Source organism: Diuraphis noxia, unplaced genomic scaffold (genome assembly GCF_037042655.1).
Source record: "Diuraphis noxia isolate RWA-SAM2 unplaced genomic scaffold, SU_Dnox_SAM2 contig0004, whole genome shotgun sequence".
NCBI classification, from domain to species: Eukaryota; Metazoa; Arthropoda; class Insecta; order Hemiptera; family Aphididae; genus Diuraphis; species Diuraphis noxia.
In genome coordinates this window covers 49,679,440-49,705,455 of record NW_028301714.1, presented here as the reverse complement: position 1 = coordinate 49,705,455, position 26,016 = coordinate 49,679,440, and the positions used below count along the sequence as shown (strand labels likewise).

General features: G+C 33.0%; 1 protein-coding gene across 5 annotated transcripts in view; it reads left to right on the top strand.

The window, feature by feature from the left end:
• cpo (RNA-binding protein) overlaps positions 1-26,016 on the top strand; it is a 60,175-nt gene that overhangs the window by 7,399 nt on the left and 26,760 nt on the right. The window contains exon 2 of one of the 5 annotated variants that reach the window (XM_015512410.2): positions 18,451-18,485. The exons of the other annotated variants lie outside the window; for them this stretch is intronic. Coding sequence (XP_015367896.1) covers positions 18,453-18,485 — 33 coding nt within the window. The 5' untranslated portion in view covers positions 18,451-18,452. The remainder of the gene's footprint in view (positions 1-18,450; positions 18,486-26,016) is intronic. 5 annotated transcript variants of the gene reach the window in all.

Here is a 26,016-nt window from a genome sequence, read left to right as displayed (position 1 = left end):
AAGTCTTAAAAGTTACAAATTCAAAAACAAATTAAAGCGATATAATAAATATGTTTAGCTACTATATACCTACAATATTAGATTATTATTGTTCGTCATAAATTAATAAATAAATAAATCATACATTTTACATGGTAACTTTTAATAAATGTTACTCAAAATATCTGAATTAAATAAATTCTAGTACCCACTATAGATTCTAATGTCTAACATAATTTTTAAAATAAATTAGTAAATCGACAAATTTTTGCATACTTATAGGTACTCTTATTTTTATTTAATAACGCTTCCAATTCAACTCCCAGTGGTGGATTAAAGATTTAAATAAAAGTCGAAAGAATCATGAGAGGGGTCTCGAACAAAACTTATCAGTTAGTAGTGCTATACGCCCGTGCCCACCTTTTACAAAACCTTTCCACTATAATTTAGGTGGGCACCGATCATAATATAGCCAAGGGCCTTGTTAGTATTTGCCGACTAAACAACGTTATATCTAACACGTTCAACTACATATTGATAGCAAATACAACTAACTTTAAAATCTGCATATCTTCTAATCACATGATATAATTTAATAAATCATAATTTAAATAATATACGAATTTATTGAAATTAAATTTAACGCATTGTGTTTTAAAATTATAGTCATAGTAATGAATTTAAAAAAAAATGCATTATTCATAATTACTTAAAACAACTTAGCTAACAAAAACAATGCATCAATATAAATGTACAAACTGTTTAAAACTCTGAATTTGGAACGTTGGCTAATTTGAAAGCCGACAATATTTTATTATGTTTTATAGGATTTATATATCTGTTACCTATACACAACTCTAATGTTAATGTGCATATATTGTCTATAGACATCAAAAATAATGAATATAACCAAGAGCTCACGCATTGAGTTTTACACTCAATCTAAAAAATGTTTGTAGAATTACTATATTTCATTGAATAAACATTATTTTTTTATATAAATATAGCGTTTGTGATGTTTTATATGAACGCTCGGTGGCACCGCAGCTAATAGCATATAACATATCGTATGAAAATTCACAATCGTTTTACTTATATTTTAACTAATACACCATTTAGGCCTTCTATATACATAATTCGACAAAAACTGTGTAGAATATAATGTGGTAAATAAAAGGAACAGCATTGGCGTCTATAAACAAAACGTGACCGGAGTGATGCCACTGACGAGAGTACACCTCTGCACGAAGTGTGGGCATATTATTATTATTCAGCGTTTGGGCGTACACATGTAGTATTACTATATCATCTTAGCCCCAAAGCTCTCGGTCATCTCTACACCTACGACAGTTCCTATAGATTTTTTTTTCTTGATTTTTCAGTATTATAATTATTATATTATTATTATTATTGTTATTTTATTTTAATGCGATTTTTTTACCATTGCGTGTTTGGTTTTATTTTTATTTTCTTCGTCCAATTAAATAGCTTCGTGACACTTAGTTTTTCGATTTTAACACACGAATGAGTAGAATTTTTTTGTCCAAAACCATCACGATATACGTGGAATATCTGAAGATATTTCTCTATTTTGAGAATCATTCGAATTCGGCCATTTACGTTCTAAATTACAATTTGCACACAAACTTCATGCTTATAGCAAGATCCAATTTTTGAACAGGAAATTCACTTAGATATTAAACATGAACATCAAATATATATCATTATCATATCATAAAATATATAACTGTAGGTATAGTTATGTATATTAAAACTGTCATCCATTAGAATACAAGATAAAAGAAAACGACAACATTTATAATAATATTCTCTTTGCTTTTTAAAACTTTAAGTTAACTTCTGGTTCTGACTTAGTTTTTTTCTATTCAATAAATGAGTTGTTGAAATTTTAAATTTCTTAAAAACTGTTCATTTAGAATCCATCTGCTGGTGAAAATCTCTAGACGTTAAACATGATAATTTTCAACGGGAACGAAATACCCATCAAATGGGTAAAATGTTTTATTTTGCCGTTTTTTAAAATATTTTTGTACGAAATCAAATCAAGAAAGATGAAAAACCTTTAACTTTACTTTCCTCTTCCTTTTAGGTACCACTATCGAAATGAGTGGGATATTGGAATGGTGTAGTGGTAGGGCTGATGTGAAAGAGCCACAATAAGGACGTTTAACCATGAGTATGCATGCGTTCTGCCGTTATTATGATATTCATATTAGATAAATCGGCGATACACTCATAAGTCATAAATAGGTTACGTGCAGCACTGCAAACGTAGCCATTTCAGTCGGTCAAATACCGTGGATGGTAACGAGCTGCGTTTATTTCTCGATACACTATGTTTATCATACTATTATTTATTAATTTTGCCCACACGTTCCATTAATATCACTTAAATGGTTTTAATATATTCCCAGGGCAGCCACGTTGCATCGACCGACGGGATAACATAATATAATATAATATATTAGGTACCTATTATATATATATGTATAAATACATGCCATTCCACACATATGATATCAAATAATATATAATATGTGATATAGAAAGAGCGGTATGTTTAGACACTCGAACGCCGCACGTTCAAAATCCCAAAAGGGACTTCCGGGGTATTTTTATATCTAGACCGATCAATACTTTGTGCTCGAAAATACATACGTAAGTCCAGCGTATATTATATTCACGTGTGTGTGTGTGTGTGCGGGCGCGTGAGTTTACCGTGTCGAAAAACATGAATCCGTCTGAGACGTGAACAAATATATAGGTGTAATAAGAAATACATAGATGGGTATAAAGAAAAGGGCACGCGAGTATGAGACTTAACGTCTTTACCGTTGTCGGGAAGACACAGTCTTGCGATTATAACGCAATACAGGTAAACGGATACCCGTGTGTTCGCATTTTCGGACTCGCCGTACCGAAACGGAATAACACAGTGCACACTCACATGCTCGTATATCACATATATCGTGAACGCATAATCCGGCATCCGTTTGCGCATTTTTACCACGTATTGAGAAACTTTTTTTCACTCTCCTCGTTCTCCGCTCGCCATGCCCACCATCGCCGACCACTCTCGTTTTATGTGTAACATGTACACGTTTTATTTGTATGTTTTTTCCTCATCGCGATGGAGACACTTCGTCGGCTACAACACTAAAATGATGGAATTCGGCGGATTTAGGAATATATGTACATATAGGTACATATATACATATGGGCACGTGAGTTGTAACTGCACTTACATTATTATAATAATATTATACGGCGGCACAGTGTCTACCCAGCACGAAGTCAAATGAAATCCTCGTTCATTGTTAGAGCTCAATTTCAAGTATCGTCGTTAATGCGGCTGCGAATCGATCGGGTGTAATAACATCGTTGTGTATCATACGTGCAACCGAAAAGGCTATGCATAACTGTCGAATATAGTATTTTGTACCAAACAAATGCAATCAAGAATTCCAGACTTCAGTTGATAATAAGTGCACAAAATTATTTCGGACTGGAAAATTATTCGTCGTCGCGACGAGCCCACATACACTGATGTCGGTACATATCTGTATAATATTGTTGTTATCATTAGTGTTATCGTTTTCTATATATTTTGATTGTGAATTATATTCCGTTGGAAATTGACCATTACATAAACTATACTGAGTATATGAACGATTTGGGATCATTTCGTATGACATTAGGAACACACATTTCGACGCATACAGAAACCTAGCACGTTTAAATAAATCGTTGCCATATAATATATTTATATTATATTATGATATATCGAGACGCCCTCGCCACGGTCTTTGAATAATAATTTTCATTATTCGCAGCGGCATCGTATACTGTTTGAGAATTTTGACTATAAAATCGTTTTTAATTTTAAATGCTTTTTTTCTTTTTTAAATGCAGCACGTGAAATATTAATAACAATAAATTCGTATAGTCTTCCGATTGCTATTGTAACAACTATAATATATTATTATTTTTAAGATCTCTTGAAAGAATACAAGTGGGGCAACGCGCGGTATACCTAATGCAAAACAACCATTACGCGACGTTATTTGAATTTCACGAGATACGGTTGATTAAAAGCGTTTACGGTGGATCGTCATCGTTCGAAATTAACCCGCAGATACTGGTCGCGGTGCACGAAATGTATATATATATATACAGGATGATTGTTTTAACGCAAGGCACTAGGTACCTAATTATTTCGAATAACTATTAACGTTTTTTTTAAATACTTTTATTACAAAACTATATAATATGAAAACATTTTAAAATAAAATATTTGAACAAAATGTGTTTTTCTATTTTTGACTTCATGTTCCGAGAAGAATACCTTTGGAATAATTTTAATACTTAAACATTAAATTTTGTATAAGTATAGTGTTAGTCAGTTATACTAATTGAATTTTTAGATATTATAGATGATTGGAGTAGTGAACAAACGTGATGTTCAATCGTTCGTATTTTCTACATACAATTGATAATGATTTAAAATGGTAAATATATATATATTGGAATGGTTTGTTATCAATTAATATTATTATTTAAAACAAGTATTTTCAAAAACCTTATAAGTTTTTAACATAACGAGTGTCTTACGTAAAAAGAGTCACACTGTATAATTTGAGAAGCGTTTGCCTACAACATATAATATAATACTCTATATTGCGCGGCGTATCATAAGACGTATTATATTTTTTTCGTGTCAGTTCTTTCCTCGACTATGTGTGTATATATATATAAATGCACGAGTATATATTACGTTATACATCAGCTCCTCTCGACAAACAGTAAAGTCAACACACAGTTATATCTAATGCATATGTGACGTGTATATATTATATATATATATATATATATATTTATGAAACAATGTTATGTATATCACATTATCTCGTGCGGTCTAGATGAAATAGTATAATATGATATATGTTTACGGGACAATGAGTAATTATATTATCAGTCGATATTATAATAATATGTATGTATTATACAATATAATGTAAAAGTCGGCTGAAGTACAGTGACGACAACGTTGACTACACATTCGATGGAATACCTTTAAAATATTATATAGGTATATGAACCCTTCATGTGAGATTACAAATTTTCTCGAGTCTAGGATGAATGATAAGAATGGTATAACTATTATATTCCGTCATTAATAATATAAAAATGACAGCTAGTGATGACTGACGAGTATAATGTTAAAGGATGCGATTGACGCCGTTTACAAGTCACATAGGTATTATAAACTCGTCGAAAATTGTATGTTTCAATTGACACGTATAATTTACATTTATTCTTCCGCCATACTTTAATAAGAAAATATAATTATTTTATTACATTTGAACCTCGAAACGCGTGCGAATCGTTGGTGTAGTAAAATAATATTATAACTTAGCGGCGCACGAGTTATGAAACAAAGTCACTAAGTCAGTTATCATTAGTGTATTATATCGACGTTGATAAGTGTTACAGCCGAGTATGATGATAATAAATTGTTAATGATTTACCTCTAACAGACTCGCAGCTGAAATAATTCTATACGTAGGTATATGAACATAACTCCGTGAACCCGTGTACCTCACTTATTTTTATACATCATGGATCGATACTTCATAATATAGATCAACAAAAATAATTGTTGACATAATCGTTGTAGCTGATTGATGTCTGTTCAAAATACTTTTCTGAATTTTGTGGTTTTTACTATACCGATTCTTTTTTAAATCCATAATAATAATCCTGTTATATTGGTGCAGTGAAAGTGCTCGATGCGTTTTATAATAATAATGTACTTATATATCAAATAATATTCCCCTGAGCCGGCGCTTAACACCGTATACTGTCGTCGACCTTTCCGAGAACAATGCACGAGCGCGTTCTATAATATTTTAAGAGGTGTATTATTTTTCACCGAAACACGCGCTACATCAGAAAATAATAAAACGTGAATATTTGCAGCACATCGCGTATCATTTGAAGGAAAAAAACTCTGGACAAGAGCAGTGCGAAACGAGATTACTTTACGAATAATTTAAGTTCTTATTCGGTGCGTAAAAGAAAATAATGTTTATTATAAAAAATAAAACACGAAGAAAACGGTGCGTTGTAGAAGATTTCAAAGCATTATTGTAACTGCGAAATACTATGCGCCATTTATTGTTTGCCTTTTTATTTACGCTTCGGCATTGTATATACGTGTTATACACGTATAATATAATATTATTATTTTATAAGTATAGTTGCGCTCCCAATCATTGTTAGTATATTATATTCTCCCAGTCTGAAGACGAGTTATGTGTATAATAATATTATAAAAGTCGAGCAGGTACATAAACCTAATGTATTGGGTTTACCTCATATTTGCGAAGGTTATCACAACTATCCGACAATATTTTACGATCACATGTTTTTAATTTAAAATATAATATGATGTAATCTGCAGTATACATACATTCAACGGTACCTAATGAGTAAACGGTACACGCTATATTTTCACACAGTCAAGGAGGTCATGTCTCATGACGTTTTATATGCCGCACCTCCGATATCGGTCACTGGACCAGCATTAGACGTAAGTCATCTCCGGCTATTTTCATTTAAGTCTTCTGCGTAGGAGGATTAAACTCGATGTGAAAATTAAAGGGTCAATTAAGCGTGTCGATAATTTGAAACAACATATTTTGTATGGACGCAGTTATAATTGTAGGTAGCGATTTCATCTCAAGTGAACTTCAATGCGATGGCAAAGGAATGTTTGAATAGTACCAGAACCCAAAGGTATATCCTATTCTATATTATATAACTCTTAGACGTGTATATTTTGATAATTATTCAAAACCACTGTGTTCCGTGCACAGATTAATGGAAAGTGGATGGTAATAGAGTTTTCAGGTTGCGTGCGATAATCAATATATATCGTGTGAATTATTTTGACGAGTGCGGTTAGGTTATTTCGGAAAGCTGGTTTGGCGCCAGCTTTTCGAAAAACTGTCTATGGGTAAAACGCGCGCGCCGTTTATCGATCCACCGCCGTCGCGCCTTTACATCTACGACTGTACTTGGTCTGTGTGCAATGTACGACGAAAGTTAACAGCGGGAAGCGGCGGAGTTGTGTGCGTGTGCGGTAACGGGCGCGCTGCGGCCAATTACGAAAAATAAATATTGAAATTTATTCCTACGCCGCCGCCACGAGGGCAAGTCGAAAAGGCAAACGCCTCTCTGGCCGTATATCAAAATGATAATAAAAAATATTGTAAACTATATAATACATTGTATACAATTTATAATATTATAAAAAATATATATATTCTATTCGTTCTTTCGCACAATCGTGTGACTATATATATAATATATACTTATATATCGTGTTAAATTATTATGATTTATATTTCGTTCATATTCGCGTACAACCCTACAAATCAAGCGCCTCTAACGATGCCGCGGGTAAATCATCGAAATATAACGTAAATATACATAACTGCAACGTTCGCAAAGATCTTGCCGACGTATCTCTCGGAGAACCACTTGATTTTTGGTTGACAATGTTTGCACATAGGTTTTTTTTCTTAAACACAACATTGTATGTGAATGTGATACATCATGCATTAGCATTATTCATAATATTATGCTCATGATCGATAGTCGATACAATGTTACAGTAGATGGTACAGTGACAACGATTGTTTTACGATACAGCAGTAGTTACTTATAAATAATAATAGTATAATAATAGTAATTGTATCATAATACAAAAACTCAAATTCCGTCTATAAGTACATTTAAATGTCAGGTCTTTTTCAGTTTTTTTTTTCTCATACAATAACTCTATAGATCTGACATGAAACCTTATTCAAATATAATATGTGATATCCGTTAATAGGTTGGTGATTCTAAAGTGTCTGGACACACTCGATGTAAAAATACTCTAACGTAATATGATGCGATTATGTAATACATAACTTTTTTACAACATCTTCGTTTTGAGGATTACTCAGCGTGTGTGCTTTTAATGTAGATTATATCTTATAGTTTTCGTGTATTAGTGAAACAAACATCTAAGAACAAACGTAGCTTGGAACTATAGCTGTACAGGCTCGTTTGTACTTTGGAAAAACTAGAAAAAGAGGTCAACCGTCCGTCGTCGTTTGTGTGGTTCCCACGGTGCGGCGGCGGTTCTAATTTTTTTTTCGTTGACCTTGAATGGCGAGATGTGCTGCAGTGAAACCATAATAGTATATTATAATACGAATAAATACTGATATTTTCGGCTTGTGTACAAAACAATTTGTTTGAAGAGCCGTCGTGTGCATATATACAACTATAAAGGTATTATGTTATAATATACGATAGGAAATGGTGACGATGGCGGCGGTATACCAGCTGCTATATGACATGTGTGAGCATAGGAAAGACCTCCAGAGCACCTGGTCTTGAAGGCGCGTGCCAGACTATTAAATACATTTTTTTTCACATATATATTATGTACACGATTTCTTCTCTGTTTCATTCTATATCACTACCGTCCTGCGTCGAGGCAATCCATACGATCGACATAATACCTGACATGTGGTCAAAGCATATATACAAACACACACATACACACACACACACACACACACACACACACACACACACACACACACACACACACACACACACACACTACATATATATATTATATACTGGCCCTATTGATTTATGGCCCCAGAGGCGACGGTACGCCGCTACCACCACCAACCGCCTACGCTGTATCTGTCGGTTGTTATTATTATATATCGATTCCAACAGACTTTAGGCGCGTGTGCGGCTGCAAAAACACGAAAAGATGATTCGGCACGTACCTACCTACCTACATAATATTATTATAATATAGCAGTGCACGACGCCGACCGTAGATCATTTGGCGAAATCCTAAAACAGTGTAAAATCGTGGCGGCGGCGCAGTGATGATGATGTTTTCCTTTCTCGTATTTTGTCTTAATCGCTGTCGCTGCTGCTGCAGTCGTGTAATCTATTAAATTTTCATTAATGTTCCGGAACACGGATAATCGTCGTTAGGCCGTTGACCGAGGTCATATACATAACAATATAAATCGGTATAATAAACGTTCGACCGGTACACGTCACTTAGTGCGCGACCGTCGCATCAGTTGTTACACACGTCTTACGCAAGATGGTAATTAAAATTTAATTGTGTCGTTGTGGTGGATTCGCAATGTTGTGCATTTAAAGAAATACCGCATTTGCACGGTGCCTAAAATCCAGAATAAATCGTACATAGGCATAATAAACGTACCTTACGTACCTTGTACCTACTATGATTAAATTCTAGACGAAAGCAGTGCACAAATCTTCTAAATCTGCAGTGTTTACATGGCGTGTACCTATTTACAAGTAATGACGAATCTCGAACGCACAATAATTATACGAGGTGGACTGCGGAAAACTAACCAGCAAACCGTTTTGAATTTACCCTCGGACACCTTATACGTTGTTTTTCGCACGGTGCTCGCGTTCTCGCCTACTTATAATACACGGCCTCAAGAATATTCCCATCGGAAGATTTTTTCAGGCACCTTTCCGTGTGATCCGGTTCGGTTTTACTCTTCACCGCTGCGTGCACAACACCGCAGGGGGGGGGAGGCATCGATAATGATTTATTATTGTTATGCACGCGTCGTCATATTGTGTCGTTCTATAATCCAAACCGATTGCTGCACACGACACTGCGAGGTTTTACGCACCAACCGCAACCACCTCGGCGTGAAGACCCATCATCGGTTTCAGACTTATCGAATACGAGTATTTTAGTGTCAGAATATATTATAGTAATATAACGTGGCAATGCTCACGATGCCACAAAACTCAAAACGAAAATCTCATAACAGCAGCGCGTAAGAGGTATGTATAACTCGACCGACCGCGCAGGGGTTAACAAAACGTGCAGGCCGACCCGGTGTTATTTTTATTGAGCCCAAAGGTCACGCGGTACTCGCACGAGTGTACCACACACACATTTACTTATACATATATATATAGATTTAAGTAGTAATACGTATATGGTATGTATATATTATATGGACAGACAGGCGGGCACAAGCCGATAGCAATTTGGTCCAATTAAACGTTGCACTGCCGTCCATCGCCGCGCCGGCCCGTTGTTCACTTATACAATTTTTCTCTCTTCTAAACGCCATGTTTTTTTCTTCTTTTTTTCCTCGTCAACCGACTCAGCTTCGCTAAAGAGTCATGATATTCTGTGGGTGGGTAGAGTGGGAGGATACGAGTGTTGAACAGTGGGTTTCTTGCAGCGACCAAAGGAACTTCATGACCATCTTTAATGATACCTGTCGGATGTATTAGAAGACAAATCGGATAAAGCTGTGTTTTATGCTTACACTTTACAATATATACGATCGTGGAATGTTTACAGTCATGCAAGTACTCCAGTGGTGGGGAGGATGTGGGATAAGGGGGAGAAGAAGACCACGATGGCGAACGTAGTCGGTTAACCGACCGGCAACGGCAACAACAAAACAACAATAATAACATAATTTCACCGAGAATCGCGCGTAATCGTGTGCTTGGTATAGCTATATAGGAGGTACCAATAGTACTATTACCTACCGTGCGCAGTGCGTGGCCGCCGAGCGCAGTCAACGGGCACGACTTCCTCGCCGAAGCGTCTCGGAGACAAAGACATTTTTTGACTGGGGAGGGGCACGCGTATAAATGATCATATACACGAAATATTCAGTCGCAGTTGTATTATAGCAGCTCTGCAGTCGTCATCGTAGTTGTTTCTCCGTTGAACTCCTTTACAAGACGTATCATATAGGTACTGTACATAGGTAATAGCTGCAGCATATGAGTATATGATGGGCACTGAGCGGCTGTGTGAGCGCGTTTTAATTTTTACCCTTTTTTTTTCATCCGTTTCGTGTTACACTATCACCACGCATTACATTATGCCACAGAATATAATATAATATACTCGCTTACACTGCACCGAGCCGGGCTCGCCCACGACATACCGACGACCGACAGTCATCGGAACAAACTCGAAGAAGAATTACTATATACATAGTAAAACATCATTGTGTGTGCGTATGTATGTGTGTGCGTGCGTGCATCACTTTCACCGTGAGAAACGGTTTTCCTCGAATTTCGTTCCCGTGAGGGGATCACGCGCGGCGACGCGCGACGTCCCTGTTGACAAAAGCCGCCGTATTGACCGGATATTGTTCCGGAAACACTATATACATATGTTTACCTTTATACTTTGTGCGCTAGTTACTTCACTGCTTCGGAATATTGTTTGAATTTGTCAATATAAAAAAAAAAAAAAAAATTAGGGTGATGACCACGTTTTGCCGACTCGAGTCTAATGACATTTTTCAGCATATAAACCGACTACACACAGAAACAACAACGAATATTTATATAAATTAATATTTTATATTATATGTTATACCTGGTTTAAAAAATGATGTATACCTTAGAATCGTAGTTTAGGATTGTGTATATATAGAGGTTGAGTTGATATTTTCTTGCAGAATGATTTATTCGTTCCGTACCAACTGTATATACAATACCTAGGTATAATGTATATACACGTACAAAACTGTGAGCTGGATATTATCGTGATCCTATATAAGGGAACACATTTTGCTTTTGACTATTCAATCTGATAGTGATGAATACGTTTTTATCTTTCCGAATACAATGATGTTTATATCAATTGACGAGTACTTCCTACACACACTGCGGGTTCGAGTTAAACAAGATCATTGTGTAGTGCGCATATTGTATATATATATATATATATATATATATATATATATACATACGCAAATTTTAATGGCGTATTAATGTTATTACATCATTTTTTTTACATCCCGGAATTATTAAACTGATGGTATGAAATTCCTGAGTAGTTGATGATGAAAAATAACACTGCAACCGCCACCGTTCGTAATATAAATCATAAATATAATATTATGTTATAATATATAAATATATTAAACTATTATCACCACAAATTTGGCAAAACATCGTAGTATAATAATATACTCGTAACCATTTTAGTCGATTTTGTGTGTATATAAAATACCCTAGCGCAGAAGAAAAACAATTATACATACGAACGTCATTGAACATACTATGTTGTTATTGGATATCATCATTATTATTATTATTATTATCATCATCTCTTGACACCGTTTGTGCCCACGATAAAATAAATAAATAATAAATATCACTACAGCAGTTGAACGCACAATTATATATCAACGACGATGTTTTGAGTTCGTGGAAAACGAACAATTTTTTATACGACTTTTGGGACGATTCAAGTCGATTTACCAAACAAAAATCATACAACGGCGGTATTCTAAATGAAAAAAAAACGAAATGTAAACAAGATTATGCTAGAGAAACGGCACGTGCTTTTCAAAACCTCGAAATCATCGCAGTACGTAATATAATAGAGTCAGACAATTTTCCTTTTTCGATAAATAATAATTTTGTTTTCCGAACAGATTTAATAGTGTTCTCTTGCGGCCCGGGTCGGCTTTGCCAAGTGCTGAGATTGCTAACAATCATCTTTTTTCTATGGATTTGAATGGCACTTTTGTTCTTTTAAATTATAATCACCATAATATAGCAACGTCTGTATAATATATTTTAAAGTATATATTCGTTCTTTTTTTCATCAAATACACACGCATGCTAATATCATAATAAATTATAGACAGTAGTCGTTGTCGTGTTTATTATATTACAACGTGTTATTAAAAAAAAAACAACTTATTTGTGCAAAGTGATATTGACAAGCATCCTACTACAGTTGATCTATTATACGGCTATTATACCCGTCGGCAGTAATCTGTCAGTTGTTTGATATGTTATATAGGTGTCTATCCACCTATAATAACACTTTAATATCGCAGAAGTTTTTAGTCTTTTTATGTTACACACGAGACAGTTTAATTCTCTCGTAAATATATTATATTATTGTAAGTCTCTACTTCGTCGTCGTCACGGCGCTGCTTATGCTAAGACGCGATGGGGCAGGTGAAAGCCTGCTCGGAGGGGCAGGTGGTCGTCGTCGTCTTTGACGGGACTCTGGTGGATATACATTATACATGTACATAACATCACCGCGTACGACGAGAAGAGAAGACGAGGAAATATTTATTTTTTTAAAGTGCAGGTGTCGTCTCCACCTTGACCACGCGCCACCGCCGCAGGTATTAAATAATATTATATTTTACCTATATATATTATTATAATATGCACGCGTTCGCATATTACCAGACGACCGGTGCAATGTGATCCGACGAAAACCGTTACTCGTCGCCGCCACTCGATCAGCCGGTATAACAATATAATTTGAAATAGGTACCTATATGATATTTACTATACAGTAGGTACTACCCCGCTCACCCCGTATAATAATTTACACGCGTCGTTTGTCGAGTATAATTTATAGCGTTTTAACTGACGGCGGATCCGGGCAAAATATATGTGCGTTATTTTTTTTTTCGTCCTCTTTTTTTTTACACGTTGCGTCGCCCCACAGATCGATTCATCAATTTGATCGAGAGATATGTTTCGTTCGTTTTCATACATTACCTATGCATAGTATAATGTACAGTTAAGTGCATAATATATATACGTATCGCATGTGCGACTGGTAATATAATAATGCAGATAAATAATAATAATTGTGACCGAGATTCTTTTGTGATGTTATTGCTTATAACCATATATTGTAGTTCTCATACGCCGGTCTATCCGGACTCATACCTACATACATATATTTAGTAGTACAGTGTTGAGTGTGCGTGATAATTATTCTAGTTTCGACACAGCGTTTCCTGTTGGGGAAATAAACAGCATAATTAAAAAATGTATGTTATACAGAGGAAATAACTGAAACGTGGAAATTTCGTCAGCAACTAATTTTGAGGCCAAAATAATAATATACTATAGGTACACTAGGTACAGGATAACATTATAATATGTTTGGACGTTAAGTCCTTCGTCAAACGGTCGGTCTGATGGTCACTTCATGTATGGATTATTTTTCTGAAATTTATTTCCTAAAGGTTTATCGCTGTTACAAGTGACAAATCTAAGGCTATAAGACGTAATCGATTAAAAATACTGTTTTGCTACATTGTCTCACAATTTCTAAATGAATATTATTTTTAACTAGGCATTTCAAATAGCATAATTAGTTCGTAACATCTACAGTATTATCACCAGTAATGTCGTATTTTGTTAAGACTTATTGAATAATATTGATGAATTTCCTTTTATAGACCAAATTATTTTTAAGCAAATTGTTGTTTTCATTTTGAACATAAAATGTATATAAGTTTTTAACAGAAGGTATGATGATGGATAATATTTTACTTACTTATAATTCATTCATAAACATAATAATACATGTCATAATTAATATATATTTTAGAAAAAATATTTAACAAACATAATTATTATAAATATATATTTGTATAAAAATAATTATCCATACCTACCAATTAAAATCAGCCTGCCTATAGTATTAAAGAAAATAAATTAAAAATGGACTTATTTGTGTTGAATTTATAAATGTGATTGAATAAAATTACTTTGGAAAAATTCTCTGGTAAAGTGATAAGCATTAAATCATATAACTAAATAGGTATATATAATGACATTTGTGGCAGTATTCTTAATATAATGTTACCATTTCGAGCTACGCGAATTTAACGTGCAGGTTGGCCGCAGAAACGATGGATCATAAAATGTATTATTGATGTGGATTATTTATTTTGGCTGGTCGTCGTTACACGTATACAATAACATAATAATAATAGAGGATGCTATAATAATTTGTCACAAAATATATAGTATCTGTGCTCGACGTCAGACGTAGCTTATTGTCACCGTAATTTATTTCCCGATGCTATAAGTTTTCGTTGTGAAGATAATGAAAAATGACTCCACCCTATACTACTGGCGATATTCCTTCTTATTGGATTAATACTTTTTTCAGCATTCGAATAGAGTAGGTCGAAAAGAGTACGAAGACAGTGAAATTGATTCGTTTTATTGACTCATCACAGCCCCTTTACTAAAGTTGATAATCAATTATAAGAAGTTAAAAGTGTACTATGAAAAAAATAAATATAACCTATAGTTTATACGCAATCGTTACCGTAAATATAATAAAATAATATATATACGGATTGAATGAGATTTGTATATTAAATTAGGATTTATAACTAGATAACCAAATATTTTTAAATAATAATACTTTTTTCTATTATCTATAAATATTGTCATATGTATTTTTATATATTACATAACATTATGTAATTATTCCAGACACCTCTTTCTCATTGGGCACTTTGGGCACATGCACGGGGACCCGCGATCAATAGCTCCTTCCAAATCACCGATCAATAATTGATATTAATTACCGATAAATAAACTTATTTCGAAAAAAATCGAAGGATAATCGCTAATATAGTCATAATGATAATAATAATACAATCGACGGGGATCAGTCGTCCATCGTAGGGGCCCCATAATAATACCACTGCCCATGGCCTCGAAAAGGTTAAATACGGTCCTACGTAATTTATATAAAATAATATGTATGTTTAAATATTTCAAGTAATTAAACATTCAAAGGATTATTTTAATTTTAAATATTAAATGATTTTACAGCGTAGTAAAATTTTACATATTAATTGCTTCTTTTTTTCCACCTGTATTTTACAACTTTTCTCCAACATAACCTTTTACAGCACCCCTTATTACTCTGCTCCTCGAAATATGAATAGTAATATTTATTATTTACTTTTGTTTCTTCAATACAAACCGCCAGCGTTTTCTAAAAATTATTATTTCAGTCAGTCTCACAAAACTTTAATATTCTCTCAAGAATTTTTGTTCGTGAATTTTTTATTTTTTTGAGAAAAGTTAAAAACGAATGATTTCATGATAAAAAAAGTATAATATATGAACTGTCTTAAAAGAATAGCACCGCAAATAATTTTGAAATGATAGGTAACAATATGTATTTTATGGAGGAACGAGATTTGGTGTTGTGTTCCGAGTTGCAATAGTGATGCCAAAATTGGGTTGCTTTAAAAATAATGCTGCTTAAATAAAAAGTCGTGGCAACGTATTTGCTCACAGTATTGTAGATTTATAATAATATATAGCATAATAAACGGCACGGTATATTATGATTTATATGTTATACAGAGTGGGTAAAACGCATTGAATTGAAAACCATTTATTGTAGTGCTATACCACGTTATTTTTATGTTATTTGTTGTTTACCATAATTAACAAGAATGATTTAATAACAAATTGAAAAATTATGTAATCGTTGCATAATCGTATTTTTAAAAATGTTATTTTTTGGCTGTAATTCTACGAATGTGCGTGTGCGCGATTTTGTCCGATAAATATCATAGGTAGGTACCTACCAATATACATATTTTATGGGTAAACGCGAAATAAACAATATGGTGTTGTAACAATATGCCACAATAATGTAGGTACTAAACGTCTATACAAAGTACATACTACATATATTCAAGTGTGTGATCTTTGTATGATTTTTGTTATTCATTTCACATATATATATATAGGTAACTATGCATGTATTAACTACTGCCTACTACCTACGTTATAATTTAATTGTGGTGTTAAGTTGGTTTTCCTTACTATAAACGTTCGAGTAAATCTTTTGCTGTATTGGTTAGCCAGGTTAGGTTATCACGGTACCGTATTGTTGGTCATAGCTGAACATTTTCCGGATTCAAGGCACACGCGTGTAATGGAAACCCCAACCGGCCCAACCGGACACGCGTGCTGCGCCCTAGTGCACAGTTTCTGTCGACAACAGACCAGTGTAATTATGCTATGCCATTATCAATATAATTATCATATTATATTATAATTAATAAAAATAGGCACCTCCAATATTATATTTTATGATTTAAAGATGGGCTGAAAATATATAATTTATCGTGGCTTGTAACTTGTAGGTACCTACCGATGTTTTCGATCTCGTTTGCTATGGTGATTGGTGAATCGGTTGTAGTTATTACTATTATAGTCAGTTGATATTTAATACAAATTTAATGAAAACCCGCATCTGCCGCATCATTTACGACGAACACCTTGTGTGTACTCAGTGAGCGAGCTGCGCGCCTGTGGGTGCGCGTAATGACGTATGTAGTGTGTGTGTGTCGCTTAGGCAATGCTTCTCAAAATTTAAAACCCATATTAATCAAATGATGTAGTATAATATGGTTATGAGCTTGTGACAATAAATGTACAGTCTTACTACGATGATGTTCTGACGGAGTCGTTTGATCGCATCCGGTCCTTTCCCCTTTTTACACTGCTTTTATTTATTATACCTATTTTTTTGTTGATTTCATTTGATCCTTTAACCGGTTAGTTCCAAGTTCAGATTACTCAGATTTTCATAAAAGTTATATAGCTTATAGAACTACTCGTATCTATATGTATGAGTTAGATGGACCTTTATCATAAATTAAAATTTATATAGTACACAAGGCCGTAACCTGAGAGGGTAAAGGGTTCAGACCCCCCCTCCAAATTCTGGCTGCGGCTGTGATGGTAAATTACCATTGGTAATATAAAACGGCTTTTCAAACAAACAACGCAGCAGCCGCCGCCACCGAAAGAAAATGCAAAACGGAAAACCATTTTACGACTTTTGTTCCATATTGATAGTATTTTGAATACCCTCGTTTTACAGTAAAAATAAAACAATTATACTACAGCGCTGAACAATCGCGTATTATTATCTATAATATTTTGCTATTGTTTGACAACAATTGCCTTTTATTGGCTTAGGTGTATATTAATATATTACTGTGTGAGAAATATGAGCTTTATGATTGCTCCCCTTCCAGTTTATATTATATTTATTGACGCAACTGAACAGTGTTTAATGTTTTAAATTTATTATTATAAGGTAGTGTCAGGACTACATTAATGTTTCTGTTTATTATGGTTTTAATGCTTAGTTTAATTAATAATTATTTTTATGGAATTAAATTAATGACAACAAATACGAATAAGTAGATTATTTTATTCACTTTTTCATATTTTGATAACCAACGATGGAGTTAGGTATAGAAATAAATTCGAATTCGTTTAAAAACTGTTATAGTGTCATATTTTAGTTTCACCGATTCCTGCTACATAGATTTATGACGGTGTATTCTTATAATTGATGGTAAAGCTCAATGAACGATATACTTTGATTTCCTTTTTGGAAATTAAATGTCTCAGATGAATTAATGTAGTTTTTGTTTTACTTTCGTTACGATGAAAATTTCCATAAATAGAAGTAACTTTTAAGATGTTTCTTTCCGTTTTCAGAAATGAACAAAAAGTTAGCGCTTCGAAGTTTTTTAGTAAGTACTAAACATCACAAGTTTGAATAAAGTTTTTGTTAATTGAATTTAAAGAAAATCCAATTAATTTGGATTTAAATATATTCAAATCTGTTGTGTTATTGTTTCATAAATGTACGATAGGTATACAACCAAATTCCGTTTATTTAAATCGTTTTAATTTATATAGTCAGAACGACGATGGTAATCGCTTTGATTAAATATTATATATGTAATATGTATTAGAATTTATAATACGCACTATAAAGTATAATAAACCTATGCAGGGTGAGCGGAAATATGCATTAAGAATACCAAAACGTTTACGAACTCCGATATACATAACACTGTTTTTGTATCAGATCCTCTGTAGCCCAAGTCTGTTTAAATTATTATTTCGTTATTTGTCGCGTTTCTAAGTACATTTATTATTGATGATAAATAATATAGTTTACTCCAAGGCGACTGAGGCGTGTATACCTATAAGTGAGTGCTGATTTACATTTTCCGGTACAGTTATCGCAGTATTACACAATATTATATAATATCAATTGTCATTAATTGTAGATCGTAGTTAAATCTAAAATCTAACTACCGAGTAATACGACTTGTTTATTTTCTCGCGGAGAAGTTTCTCGGTCGGGTGGTATAACAATTATTGTTAATTCGTGAAATCGCAGCGCGAGCGCACTTGTTATATATTGTGTTTGCGTTTGCGTTTGTTGTTTTTTTTTTTTTTTTTTTTACCATTACGCACGTCAAAATGTATTTAAACGATATTATTACGGCCCGAGTAGTTTGTCATTTTTGCACGCTTTCTCGGTTCGCGATTGTTCAACCGCGGTTTTAGTACATCCGCTCGTTTTCCAACCCGAGCGACACTTCCGCCGGAACAGTGACTATGCACGCGTATATAATATTATCAACTATCTATTATAATTTACACCTTAAATATTCTACAGTTTTATCAATATGTCACTGGAGCTACAGCTGCTGCCATCGCTGTTGTCGTCTAGCCAAGCCCAAGAGTAAAGGACCTGTGCATCTATTTTGTATCGTTTACACGGGGTAAAACAGTCTACACCAAAACTTTTTTTTTTAATGGGGTTAAAACGTATGCAAAAAATTTAAGCCAATTTAGTATTGTTATAGGTACTATATAAAAAAAGTGTTGGAAACTTGCAGTCAACAATTAATCTTATGGTTTATTTATGTTTTATTATTTAGGATCATATTTTGTATGACATGAATTATTATTATGTAATTGATTATATACAATCAACATAAATATTTTTTAATATTCAAAAAATTATTATTATCAAAATTATTTCAAAATCAACTTTACACAGTTAAATTTTAAACTTAAATATTACATTTTTAGATATTGACATAAGGAAAATAAGTATTAACACTCGTATTTCGACAACAGTCTCCGTTTATTTAGTTCTACAACCGTTTCGATATAATTAAAACGGGTAGTACCTAACCATTTAAGCTTCTGTGAAGAAGTTTTAATTCTTAAATCGATTCAACATTTGAAGACGTTTTGGTTTCTAACCACTTCTACCAGCTTAGTATATAATATTCTAATATTTTATCATACTTGTGGTAACTATAAGTTACTATAGGTAACCTTACATCAAAATATTTAAATAATCGTAATATACATAATATAATATTATTATAAATTATATATATACCTAGCATGTTGTATAAAATTGTACTATGAATTTAATTAGCTCAACATGTTTTGTTTTCGTCGAATGGATTATTATTGTTTTTTCCCACCTAGGTATAATTGTTTTTAATTGGTACACCTACTTATACAGTTATACTATATAATATTGTTATATAATAAAAAGACATTGGCACGTTTTAATGGTAAAATTTGGACAGTAGCTTGAGTGGTCATAATTGATGTCGTTGTAGTTTTGTGTTTTAAGCAAAAAAAAAATAATAATAATAATAATAATACTTTTCAACAGTCGAGTCGGTGACTATTAATATGATTATAATAATATAATATCTATAGTAGTATAGTAGGTACCTACATAGGTCTTATCTCGCATTGCGTGTGTGTGAGTGTCCAATAAATCCGGTGTGATTTCGGTAGCAATATTAGATTCGTAGTATTATTACTAGATTATAAATACTATACTTATATTAGGCATATACGTCGTATGGTACTACATAGGTGTACAGCATGGTAAATACAATTATTAACATTTAATACGTGTATTATCGTATTTTGATATTATATCACATTATTACTTTTTTATAATATCTGCACATTTCACATATGCAGACGACCGCGACGTGTGCTCGTCAGTCAAACAGCTACACATTGGCACGTTATACTTACTAGCATACCTATAATAATAATAATAATATATAACACATAGATATATCATTACTGGAAAAGGATATATATATATTATATAATAACCAACGAAACGGGTATGATTTATTACACATGAGTTGGCGCTCGTATATTATATTATTGAACACGGGTTAGAGACAATGTCGGGACAAAATACCGTGTAATTTAATCTTTTTCCGTACCCGGTGCGCCGTTCGCTTTCGTTTTGTTCAATAAATATTATTAATTATTGTGGTTTTAATACCGTCGGAATTAACGCGTCCGACGACGTATACGCCGATATTTCTATTCTATGAGTAAGACTTATCAAACGCGGATAAAATAAAATCATATTGTTGCTAGTTTTGCCAATGCTCTAGGCAGTTTCTGGGACAAATGTAGGTGCCATTACCGGCTATGACTATACGCTCTGCTATAGCTTAGAACATTCTTGGATACATTTTTATATGAACTCGATCAGGCATTTACTCCGTTACTTTTATTTTACATTTGCATTTCCGATCTTGCTCAATTTGAAAAAATAAACATACAAAAAGTTCAAACGGATATAATACATTTTATAGACGCGAATTCACTAGCTCACTATACATGTATTTAATTTGTCGTCGACTCTTTGGGTATTACGCTTTTGAGCAATAAAACGATGTTGTATTTCGTATTACGACTTACGAGCGCATTAAATAATAGGTGTACCAATATAATATAATGCATATTATATTGTGTAGTATATACGTATAGTAGCCAGTTGGTCATGTCGAAAAATTATTATTATATCCATGATATTCTTATGCCATTTTTGAAATGCATTGTTAACCGGGGTACGAATTTCAGAGAAATATAGCCATATAATATACTTTCAAAGGTTTTGTTATATTGAAGTGAATCATCATATATTATTATATTCTCATAGGAAAATCAACAAAATTTAAACTACTCAACCAAATTTTGCTTTTTATTTGATTATCACAAGCGCCTGGCTTGTTGAACATGCAAACAATTCTACAGTAATGCACATATCATTGCAACTGTAAATGCCGGATCAGTAAAGTTTTTTCGGAATAATAATAGTATGGGTACAAACGCTATAGGTTATTTCGGTGAATAATTTTATTCATTTTTAATGCACTTGGTGGTCTCGAATCCCTCACACCCACTCTAAATGTAGTGAATTTTTTATATTTCATTTTATTACCGTCGGCACCGGGCTGGTCGTATTATATTATGTACCTAGCGCGACGAACACACGCCATTTTGATATTCAAGTCGATTACTACTCATTTTTTCGGGGGCAAAGCTAAAACACATTTCCGGACACACGCGACATTTCGTGCCAGTGTCGTTCTCCCCCGAGGCACTCTTGCCCCTCGACCCGATCCCAAAAAGACATTTCACCGGTCCAAGTTGTGATTGGACAACGTTGAACTTTCCTCTAATTTTCTTTTTTTACGCTCCTGTGCCGAGTCTTATAACGTCGAGTTTCGATCTATTACGATAATGTTCATGTACGAGAAAATCAAATTAGAAATAACTTTTTATATATATTTTTCACATTTCATCTTCTTATTGATGCGTATTACTAGCAGTTTAAAGTTAACTCAATATTTATCTCTCGTTCGTTTCATGATATACGTAACGTACACATCGTTTAAATTATATATTGCTGTAATATATAATTCGTTCAAATTTAAAAATTAAATGCTCTATTCGCACACAGTTATATTACTATATTTTTATATTTATTTAATAATTAATAACTACGTGTGCCGTTTTTAATCTGTTAACACAGTTGTTCTTCGGTTTATTCTAATTAATTTTTCCTACAATAGGAAGAGCTATAATATTTCATGAGTTATGGCAGTGTATTCCATAGCAATACAATTACAAAAAAATTAAATAACTCATACGCGCTTGTATCCAATTAATTTAGTATACGGCTGATAAGTCATGACTGGAAGTAAGCCAAGCTGTAATATGTCGTATTAAACGTTGTTATTTAGTGTAGTTTCTGAACAGTATCATACGATTCATTGGATATCTATTCGTGTATAATGGTATTGAAATATACTTTATATCAACTATTGAAGTTTATATTATTTAAGTAATAGTTTAAACTATTAAACAACCTTTAGTACGTTTTATCAATCATTGAAGTTACATTTAATAAGTTTGGCATTACACATTGATCCATAATAAAATTTGTCGAATAGTATGCTGCAAGTTGTAAATATTTATTATTAAGTTTCAATTAATTCGTAATTTACTAAACTTATAACCAAACTACTTATACAAATAGGTGCAGCAAATTTTTAATTTGAATATAAACTACAATTGTGAAAGTTTTTAACCATAATTTACATGTATAAGATAAAAATCATAGAAATAATATCCTTTTTTACAATACATTTAATATAAATATAAATGTATGTTTTAGCTCGAGATTTAATTTAAATGTAAGCATGTTCAGAACCGCTTTAAATCCGATAAATTTACGATAACTATCTATAAGCATTTTTTTTTTTTTTTTTTTTTTTTAATGCCACATAACTCAAAGCGATTTTGTGCATTTGTGTGTCTCCACGTAGTTTTAGTGCCGGAGCCCTGGCACAGCTGTTATCTTGGCTTCGGACCAATGAAGAACTATGGCGCCAATCGTAAAGCGCAAGGGACGTGGCGACGTGGTGGCGTCCATGGGATGAAAACGGGTGGTGGGTGGAATGGAAAGTTTATGGGCTTAGTAAAAATATTGATGTCCATGTTATAATAAGGGAGAATCAAGGAATTGAAGTAATTTTAGTGGCTCTACCACTGAAAGAAGATTACTTACTCCCTCCGACAAAAAAAGAAAAAGAAAAGAAACTCTTAGTACGAATTAACCCTGACAATGTGTCTAAAGAAAATTCTTAATAAGTTTATTTTAAAATTTGTGATGAAATGTACTATTTAAAGAAAACTTTTGCGCATTGAAAAAATGCCATTTTCATAGTATCACAACATCTATTGCAAAAAAAAACAGTGAAGTTCATTTTTAGTTTTGGGAACATTTCTTATTTTATTTTATTTTCTAGTTTTTTAGATAAATAAATCATTTTAAACAACTCTTTGCTAGAATGCAGATATTATTCGACGACTTTAACTCAATGAATATATAGAATAATTTAATTGACATATTTATATTTTATTAGTACCTATATCTCAAAAACATATTATTTTATTTTAGACAAAATATTTTTGAATTAGTAATTTTCTGCGTGGTTATTAATCATAATAACATACATATATAAGCCATTAATTTTATCATATTTATTAAACTTGTCACTTTTATAAAAACAGCCATCGTTCACGCTAAAACCTAGGTCGTTTGCATGCCCGTGCAAATTAACAAAGCACGATTGTCGCAAAGAAAAAAAAACTATATTTAAAGATGTTTCAAAAATGTTTATAACTCAAAAGTTTTAACGATAAAATCGTTATTTATGTGTCTATTATTATTAATGGCAAATATCTTATGACCGCAAACAAAAATTAACTCTGAGCTCTTTCTTTAATATAAATGATCGTAAATTTTGGTTAAACATCAACATTTTATATATATATATAATACTTAAGAATATAAGTGCTTCAAACACACACATACACACACACACACACACAGACTATACAGTATACACCGTTTTCGGTATACACTAATTAAACTCGGCTGGTTGTAGGGGGTAAATTTTGAAAGAGAGAAGAAAAATATTATTATATATCACATGGGTTTAAGCGGTATTTATTCTAGAGCTCCGAACCAATTTACCTGAGTAAAATGAGATTTTTTAAAACTAAATGTTTACTTTTCATAAAGCAAAAATCACGAGGTTCATATTCACAAAGCGGTATACTATAATATTCATAGCCAATATTAAAGTCATAAATATTAATATAATTTTTTGTTTTTCTATACAACATATGAGCCTAGCCTATTCGTTGTTTGTAGACTTTTAATCTTTCGGGCTCATCGCTCTGTCGCCATGCATTCACAGAGTGTTTGCCTTGGGCACACTGCTCCAGCTGCAGAGAAACTGTTGCGGTGTTGCACCATAGAACTCGAGAGCTATGTAATTACTCAGAGGTTAATGTTCTGCACGTGAAAACAAAATTAATATTATACCAAAGAGTATATTATTAACATCACCGTATGTATATAATACACACTACCCCACTCCACGGTTGTCATGGTGACATGGAGCTATCTCGCGTATGTTGTCTTGGCAAAGAAAGCAGTAAAATCAGTCTGAGCGGATAATCTCCGATGGCGCCGAAAAGCTCGTTTCTTCGTTTTAAAGGGATCCAAAAATCATTAGTCTAATATACTACGAGTAATACAAGCATTATATGACCCCCGTAAACCTCACCCTTCCGATAGAAACCAATTTCCCGTGTGCACGTCACGCCCTTTTCCGGGTCACCCCATCCCCTCCGCACGCTTGTGTATCAGGCGTCAGCCCGAATTGCCATTTGTATACATTTTCAATGAGAACGAGCAATGGAATAAAAAAAAAAAAAAAATAATAATAAATCTATAATCTAGGTTAACGTTGAATAATTGACATTGAACAGAACCCATAGAGGGGAGAAGATTGTCGGGGAGCGGTTGAATGTTTAATGGACGGAGGAGTGGTAAAATAGACTATTGGACATGACATCCGTTGCATAAATGATTCAAAGTGAAAAGAATGGAGGTTAAAAATAATGATTTACCACCCCTATCTACAAAGAACTATTGCTCGATTTATTTCAACGTGTTTTATTCCACACAAACAATGGCACGGTTTAGACTATAGGTACTAAGAATTACAGGTACGTTTTACCACACATGTTATATCAGGTAAAAAGGTATAACATTTTTTGACTTACGTATAAGTAAAATATATGACCTGTAAATAAATAAATAAACACTAGGTCGTTGCATTTTAGGGATTAAGTACTTAGTAAAAATATTTGTAAAACTAAAACACTTGCAAAGAAAGGAGAATATTATTAACTATTAAGTATATATAACAATTGGTATTTCTGTAATCTCTTTTAGTTATTGCGTAATTGTAAAAGACAGCTATCACGAAAGACGTCATATTTTCATTATTAAAATGCATTTACAACGAGGTATTCACTTATATTTATATTTAGTGTCTA